Source organism: Musa acuminata, chromosome BXJ3-11, assembly GCF_036884655.1.
Source record: "Musa acuminata AAA Group cultivar baxijiao chromosome BXJ3-11, Cavendish_Baxijiao_AAA, whole genome shotgun sequence".
NCBI classification, from domain to species: domain Eukaryota; kingdom Viridiplantae; phylum Streptophyta; class Magnoliopsida; order Zingiberales; family Musaceae; genus Musa; species Musa acuminata.
This window is the reverse complement of record NC_088359.1, coordinates 25,848,778-25,857,500: the sequence shown is the minus strand read 5'-3', so window position 1 is coordinate 25,857,500 and position 8,723 is coordinate 25,848,778. Positions and strand designations below refer to the sequence as shown.

Here is an 8,723-nt window from a genome sequence, read left to right as displayed (position 1 = left end):
GTCACTAGCTAAATCTTGTGTTGCGGTCATAATATTTACCTGACCATCTTCGGGTCTGACATACACTTCTTGAGATGATGATAAGCAAGTTAGTAGAAACAGTTATCTAGTTTCAATAAGTAAATAATTGAAAAATGAAAAATAGAAACATAAAATTATAAATATTTGGAGTAAGCACACACTAGATCTTTTGTTTGTGGTGAAATTAAGTGAGAAGACAATAGAAGAATTTGTTTAGTGTTTTGTTTAATCAAATTATATTGTGTTAGGGATCAATTTGTATATTGTAATCGTGGAAAATCTTTATTATACTGGAGAATTTTCATGTATCGAATCCATTGTTTCCATTGAACTTTTCTGTTATTGAATAGTTTCTTTCTCTTTGTAATTGGTCCTGTTGTGAAACCATTAGATCATTCACTATTACTGTAACTCATACACAATGGGAAGAAAGAGAAACTTATTATTTTATGTGTAAATGCTATTAGTAAATAGATTCGGCCTTTCCATTAAAATTATGGCAAGCTAGAAATAGTACATTGATCTCCCTAGTCCTACACCACCTTTTTTATTTTCATGACGAGCGATCTTTCTTTCAACTCCATTAGCATTTCTATACATCTCTAGGTTCTTCATTTTTGTCTTAAATTGGATCTTGCTTTCATTTTAGTCCCTTCTTATTGTGAGTTGGGAAATTTTGAGTACTGCTATGGTTGGCTCCTATGTCAATTTCACTGTCCATCAAAACGATGTTAATCTCTTCCTTTTTTATTTGTTGCAAGCCAATGTCCACCTCACCTGAATTGGGGTTACTTCTTCAGTGGCTCCCACTATTTACAGGCAATGAATTCTGTGTTTAGTAGGATTGGGTGGAAATAGGAGGATGTGTTGGCAATAAGAGATATGTTAAAGAGTGTGAACATGAGAATGGCTGGAGAATGTATAAAAAGTTTAGCATCCCCACAATGGGGGTTATGGTAGTTGGGGCATGGTTAAAAGAATTGGTCAGATTGGTGCATAGAAACCAGCATTTACTGGTCCACCCAAGTTCCGGCATGCAGAATGCAAGATTCACCCGATCCACATTGAAATCATTTTTTATAATTTGGACAGCTGAAAATGACTGGTTTGCTATATTTAGATTATTGAAAAAGTAAAAAAAAGGCTTGTAAGTTTAATCAGCTTGTGTTTCTTGTCTCTCTTTGCTCAGTTGTTCTCCACCTTTGCTTCTGCCTCCTCAGCCACCTCCTCCTATGGTTGTCTCTGCCTCCTTAAATCATTGTTGCCACCTACTGCACCCTGTCTCCTCCTCCTCTTCTTCTGTGTGTTTCTCTTGGTCTATGCTGACTGGTATATCAACTTACATATATCTATATGCTAGTGCATTACCGGACCTATAGCGGTCCCACGAAAGACTGGTTTGAGCCTTGGACCCAAACTTGAAATATTGGTGGGAGAGTTATGGAATGAAAAAAAAGATTCTCTTTATTAGATTAATAGTTTTCAAATTTCTTATCAGCAATTTGAGCTTTTTTGAATAATTATTGTTCTAGAGTGACCCACGGTCAATCTTTGTGGCACCTGCAAATTTGGATATTGAACTTTGGAATCTTCATGATGGATCTGTAGCTGGAAAAAGTTTAATTTCAGAAGTTATGTGAAACTTATGCCTGTTTATTATTTGGTTAGCTAGGATGTACAGATTTTCTAACAAAGAAAATCTTCATTTCTTTGTCAGGGTACTGAAAGTGTGCCTTCTGATGAGGATTTGTACAAGAGGTTAAACAATGCTGTTATTTCACCATCTCCTATAAAACCAGAGAATGCTACTTCTCTGGCTGTACCAAAGGATAAGACATCCAATTTGAAAGGTATGTACCCAGGATAATTTTAGGTGTGTTCTTCTTACACCCAAAGATGTGTATATATTTCTTCTCTTATTCTTCCTATTTCTTAACCAAAGAAGATAGTTCTGACTTTTTAAAATCCTGTGCAGGTCCACTTGCAGAAAATAATGGTGCTGCAAAAAAATCTTCATCTCTGAGTAATAAAGTAAGCATATCTTGTTGGCTAAATACCTAAATCAATCTTTAATTAAAGATTGTTGCGGCCAATCTAACCGGCTGGTTATCAGCAAGTTGTAGCAGAGTTTTGTATTGATGTAGTTATATTTTAAAAAGAACTACCAAATTTCCTTGAGTTTCTTTGACATGTATTTGTTTAAGTTGACCTTGTTTAATACCTCTACATGTATGTGGACAACATTTAGTCTTTGTGCCTTGTATTTATCATTTGGAATATTTATTGAGTGCCTAATTATTGTATTATTGCAGTCCAGTGAGGGAGTTGGAAAGCACAGCTATGCCATGGGCTCAAATGTTCATGAGATTGAGAGATCTTGTGAACTTGAATTTGGAAGTTATTGTCTCTGGTCCAGGGAACATAGAGAAGTAATGAAAGATTCTATTGTGAAGAGACTCAAGGATCAGCTGTTTGTGGCAAGATCTTACTATCCAAGCATTGCGAAACTTAAGGGACAGGAAAACCTGACACGTGAACTGAAGCTGAACATTCAAAATCATGAACGCATGCTTAGTGAAGCAATTTCTGATCCTGAGCTTCCACCACTGTAAGCACAATTTCTAGAACCTCATCTTTATTAATTAAATTCACTTTATCCTTTGTGATACATAAATAGTCTTTAATTTTTACTGTCTGCACCAAATGTCCAAATATTCAAGTTTTGGCCCAATATATATCCATATATAGTATGAATCGATTTATATGCCTATCATACAGAGATGTTATAAAGGTACAACCTCAAGAAGTTGGAAACTTTGACTTGTTCTTGTTGGATTGACTGGACAACTTTAACCTGGTCTTATTTGATTAAAAATGTTTATTTTACTTACTATGATGGTGCATGCAATGTTCTCTTGGTCCTTTTGCAATGTACAATTGTTGGGTGTATAGTTTCTCTGTAAAAGTAGTGCAATTTATATGTATAAGGAATAAGGAAAAACTACATCCTGTATATATCCCACAAAAATAGTCCAACTAATGAGGGAATCATGTTGTTAGTTGGGTAAAAGTGTGTTGAAGTTTCTTTGGGATGAACCGTGTTATATATATTGTGTTAGATATATCTTATCTTTTTCTCTTAGTTTTTCGACAATGGGACATGCAGACGAGTGATTAGGATGCATCTCTAGGTAATCTTTTTGAGTGGAACCTAATTCTATGCCTCTCACATCTCATGGCATGAGTGAATCAATTGATCTTGGAGTCTTTATGATCATAACATAGTTTCTTGCTTTTTAGAAATTTTGATACGTTGTTCATCATTTAAGATTTTAGGTTAAGCATTATTAGATTTTGTTTCTTATGGAGTAATGTACAGATTGATCAATCTTTATTTCATAATTTTATTCTGTCAAAACCAGAAATCATAGGTCACATCAATTCAGAAGTTCATTGCTTTTTTATTTCCAATTTTGGAATTCTAAGTTGGCTAGGCATCCTCTTCTTAGTTAAGTCTTGAAATCTTAGTGTAGGTGTATGGATTTGCACCAGAGTTCTACCATTTTGTGGTCGTGTTTTTTTATAGATAGGGCCTTTTTACTAGTAATGAATCATCACACTATCTTGGTGATTTTTAACAAAATATTCTCTGCTTTATGGTTTTGATGTCTATTCTTCTAGAATTATGTTCCTGTATTTCATCTATTTGTGGCTTGCTGTCTTCATTCTTTTAGAATTCTATTCATTTAACCATCTATTAATTTAATATTTTTCTTAGATATTTTGGTCTTCTTCTACTTGTGTTTTTATCATAACTGAATTAAAGCACCGAAATCCTGTTTATAGCAACAATTGATGCTAATTTTAACACCGTGATACAGATCAGGAGACTTTATGGTTAGGCTCTTGAAGGGATAGTTTCAACTAAAAAAACATGAAAAGCATCATAGTGTCTTCAACTTGAAAAACATGAAGAGTATCTGATGTAACTCATAATTAGTATTTAAGCAATCATTTCGTTCAACTGAGACAATCTCATCAGTGTCCCTTGGACTAATTTCTTATGAATTTTATCTTATTTCACTTATAAAAGTTAGGTTGTTTGAAAGATAATTTTGGTATCCTTTTCTCAGTTTCTTGAGTCATTACCATTTATGCTTTCAAAATGTAGTTTGTGTTCTTTGCTGCTTTCAAAATGCCGTTCTTTGATGAACTTTGAATATTCTGCTGATTTTTTGAGAAACAGGGTGTTTTTTTGTCTGAAAGCCTGATGTATGCTCTCCCTTTTTTTTTTCTTGGCTTATCCATTTTTTATCTGTTCTTCCTACAATATTGTGCCTACTTTGTGTTATTTGTTACTCTGGTCTCTGCTATTATACATAAAAAAATATTGTATTAATCTGAACTTAAGTTAACTTTTAAATCAATAAAAAACATTTGCTGTTAATTGTGGTCTTCATATATCCGCTGTCATTACCTAAGTAGTATCGCTGTGGACACCTCAGTTCTGATCGTCTCAGTACATAGTAGCACTCTTGAATCTTGAGTATGAGCAACTTGACTGTCACCAATGAGATTGAAAACAACAGCAAGACATCCTTCATTTTCGCAATCGATTGTTTAAAATAAACAAGAAACTAATGAGTGACTTGATCAAATTGACAGACAACTTAAACCTTTTGCTATATTGAAAGCCTTCTGCAACTTAAGAGAAGGATAAAAATGACTGTTACATAGAGTGATGTTTTAAATATGGGTCTGATCGATACATACTGACCTGTGATAGTGGAACTCATAGCTCAAAGTTCATATGGTTCATCTTTTACTATTTTCACTATTTTATTCATTGATACTGAATGGTATGGGTTGGTATACTGCCTAGTATACTGGTACCATACCAGTCCATAGCTTACGGAAGCTGCTATTGGACCAATATATAAAACATTGTGATAAAGCTTTGAATTTTTGTGATATACCATGATGAAAACTTATGGTTGCAGATGCATCTAGAATGATCTTGTTAGGGAAACTAGAAACTAAAGAATTATAAGAATTAGATTAGAAGAGAGTATTATCAGAAGTTCAGGATTTGTTAAAAAATGTTTACCAGATGCTCAAATATTTTAAGGTCATTTTCTACAAATATTTAGATCATGCTACTATTGTAACTTCAGATTTTGCTACTTAATAGTGTTAAATGGGTGTCGATTCAGGTTGTGGAAGCAAAACACGCTTTGTGATGCCAAGATTAGTCCTAGTTTGGCCACTAGGTTTTATATCTCCTTTGATTGCACTAGTGTTGATTATAACTGCTTCAACTTTTAATTCTTAGTTGAGAGAAGCCAAATGTTGGAACTCACTAACTGACAATCTAGGAATTGAATTGTAGATACCCAATAATTTGAGATGTTTTCTTAGTTCTAGTCCTTGGGAAACCCATAAGAATGTTCCATTGCTTTTCTCTCTTTTCTTTTTCACTGTGACATGGTTTTAACTACTGAGACTTTTCCCTTTCAGCATAGAGAAGAAGGTACAAAGGATGGGTGAGGCTATTGCAAAAGCCAAATCATGCTCCGTACAGTGCAGTAACGTTGACAGGAAACTTAGACAGATACTTGATCTAACAGAAGATGAAGCTCATTTTCATATGAAGCAAAGTGCATTTCTCTATCAACTTGGTGTCCAGACCTTGTCCAAAGGTTTCCATTGCCTTTCAATGAGACTGACAGTAGAATATTTCAAGTCTCCATCAGCAGATATCAAACATTCATTTGCTAACAAAATTGACAACCCAAATTTTCAACACTATATAATCCTTTCTAGAAATATACTTGCAGTATCAGTAACTATCAACTCTACTGTAGTGAACTCTAAGGTATGGCATTCTGATCTTGATGCCTTTTCATTTGACATAGGAAGATTTTGTTCCCAATTGTGTCATTGACATCTTCCTTGTTTTACAGGAATCTGACAACATGGCTTTCCATGTGCTCACTGATAAACAAAATTTTTACTCTATGAAACACTGGTTCTCCAGAAATTATTACAAAAAGGCGACCATTTATGTTTTGAACTTTGATGAGCTTGATATTAATCATTTTGCTGACTTTGATTTGGAAGAGTTGTCAACGTCTGAGGAGTTTCGGGTCTCCACTCATTCTATTGCTCAACCATCCCCTTTGCAGATGAAAACTAAATACATCTCAGTATTTGGTCACTCCCACTTTCTTCTTTCTGATATCTTCAAGAATTTAAAGAAGGTAATCGTTCTTGATGATGATGTAGTTGTCCAAAAGGATATATCATTCTTGTGGAATCTTGACTTGGAAGGAAAAGTAATTGGTGCTACAGAATTTTGTGGGGTCAAATTGGGTCAATTAAAATCATATTTGAGCACCAGCGGTTATGATGTTAATTCTTGTGCTTGGATGTCTGGATTAAACATTATTGATTTGGATAAATGGAGAGAACACAATATCACTGGATCTTATCAAAGATTTCTCCATCAGGTAATTGCAACGGATCAGGATGTTGATTTACAAAATTTCTAATGTTTCATAACTTACTGTAGAGTGTAAAGTTCTTTGTGCACGAAAGCTGATCTGTTTCCACTTTTACTAGAACTTTCAGATGATGATATATTATTCACACTATTTATTGCAATCTAATTCTCTTTTGTTTTTCCAACTGTGGGTGACAGTTGCAACATGAAAATGAAGCGTCATGGAGAGCTGCAACGCTTCCAGCAAGTTTGCTTATTTTACACGGTCAGATATATGCTCTAGATGATACCCTGGTTCAGCAAGGACTTGGTTATGACTATAGAGTCCTCGATGACACTCTAAAAAGAGCTGCCGTATTGCACTATGACGGCAACATGAAGCCTTGGCTCGATCTGGGCATTCCAAAGTACAAGAAATACTGGAAAAGGTACCTGACAAAAGGAGAGAGGTTTATGGATGCTTGCAACGTTAATCCATAACGTCAGCTGTGAGGTGTGCAGGATGATAAGCGAAGCATGGACTGAATAACAATCTTGCTTGCCTCAAACTTGCGTAAATTTTCCACATTGGATTTCAGGCATTGTGTCAGCAATGTACAGCAGACATCAGATTCTTTATAACTGTCAAGAGTCACCAATAAATTTGGAAAGAGACAAGGTCTCCGTTGTTGCTGGTTTATGAACATGCAAAGGCCACCGAGCAATAAGAGCATCGGTTTAGCTTTATGATTCTTGACATAAGAGACAGGTGTAGGAAGATCTGGTAGCTTCACATAATAGTTGATTGCACCATTTGTTTGTTACATAGTCTAAAGATTAACAGAGTGTCACCACAAATTGGATCAATGTCATCTTTGGACCAGTGTAAATTGATTTTTTGCTCAATTTTCTTCTCAGCCCTTGTTGGCCCCTTTTCTTATGCAACAAGGGTAAGTTGGCATCTCTTGCACTAGCTTGCAGTTCTTTGTATGCTAATGCTACATTTAGGATTGACTTTTAATTCCTGAAAAAAAAATTCTGGAAATCTTGATAGTCATAAATGATTTTGTATTTAATCTTTTATTATCTATTTTTAATTCAATTTTCTAGTGCTTATGTCAATTTGCATTGTGGTTGGATGTCTCTATCTTGGTACCTTTTTTTTTAGTAAAAAAAAAATTGTTATGTGCTCCTTATTTAGTTCGTGGTAAGATGAAATATGGCTTCTTGTTTACTGCTTGGTGCAGGTGCTTCTTGTTTAGTTCTCGGTAAGATGAAAGATGGCGCACCAAAATGTTGTGGGCTTGTAGTGGCACCGATCTGTCCTTTTGTTCTGTCAGAGCATGGAATGCATCCTGTTCTCCTCCCCCAAAGAAAACTTCTATTTCCATGTTTTGTTTGTAATGTTACTCTCAATCTTCTGTTTTGCAGTTTTATATCATCTATTTCCTGATTGTTATTGCAGATTCTGATTGGTTCAGAATCAACCTTTGTTCTTATCATGGTGCTAGGAAATTGTCTGATTTGATAGAGTCTTGCAAAATTGCATCAAGGGATTCTGATTCTTTCCTGATTTTTCATGTTTTGCATATTCGGATTGTCTAAGTTGCTGAGGGTTCAGAATCAACCTTAATTCGAAGTGTTCGGAGAGTTCCTAGTCATATAAAATGTCTCATGTGTAAAGCAACATACATGAGGTCTTCTATACGATATTTATGTGAGGTTATTGGACGTTATTTAGACATAAAGAGTTGATCGAACTATCGGGCATTGCAATTAATGCTATCATGCATCGTGCCAATCATTTAAGATACTCAGGTTGACATGTTGAACTAACATAGGTCCGAATATTTTATTTGATATTTTTTTCACTTTATATTATCTATTGCATATATTGTGTTGTTCATGGATTTGTACAATGAGAATCGAATCATGATAAGATCACGATAATGAGACAAATTCATTTTTAAACACAGGCTCTAAATAATCTCGGTCATAAATCACTCGAAAGAAACATCGAAATGACCGAATAGACTAGTATGTTGTATACTCTCCATATGATGTAGGCGGCTAGTCTCATAGTTGTTTGTGTGGGGACACTAGAGATACCGCATAGGTACTTATTAGATAATGAGTTTGATTGATCCTCTCACGGAATGCTAGATGGTTGATGATACTTTATTGTCAAACAATGATTCTATTGTTCCAATAGTGTATATGG

At 34.8% G+C, this 8,723-nt stretch overlaps 1 protein-coding gene across 1 annotated transcript in view; it reads left to right on the top strand.

Annotated features, from left to right (window-relative positions):
• LOC135652100 (probable galacturonosyltransferase 7) overlaps positions 1 to 7,585 on the top strand; it is an 8,697-nt gene extending 1,112 nt beyond the window's left edge. Inside the window, exons 5-10 of the mRNA XM_065172790.1 lie at positions 1,739 to 1,871; positions 1,997 to 2,052; positions 2,334 to 2,629; positions 5,539 to 5,896; positions 5,985 to 6,530; positions 6,722 to 7,585. Of these exons, the coding sequence (XP_065028862.1) occupies positions 1,739 to 1,871; positions 1,997 to 2,052; positions 2,334 to 2,629; positions 5,539 to 5,896; positions 5,985 to 6,530; positions 6,722 to 7,003 (1,671 nt within the window). The 3' untranslated portion in view covers positions 7,004 to 7,585. The remainder of the gene's footprint in view (positions 1 to 1,738; positions 1,872 to 1,996; positions 2,053 to 2,333; positions 2,630 to 5,538; positions 5,897 to 5,984; positions 6,531 to 6,721) is intronic.
• Positions 7,586 to 8,723: the final 1,138 nt, after the last annotated feature.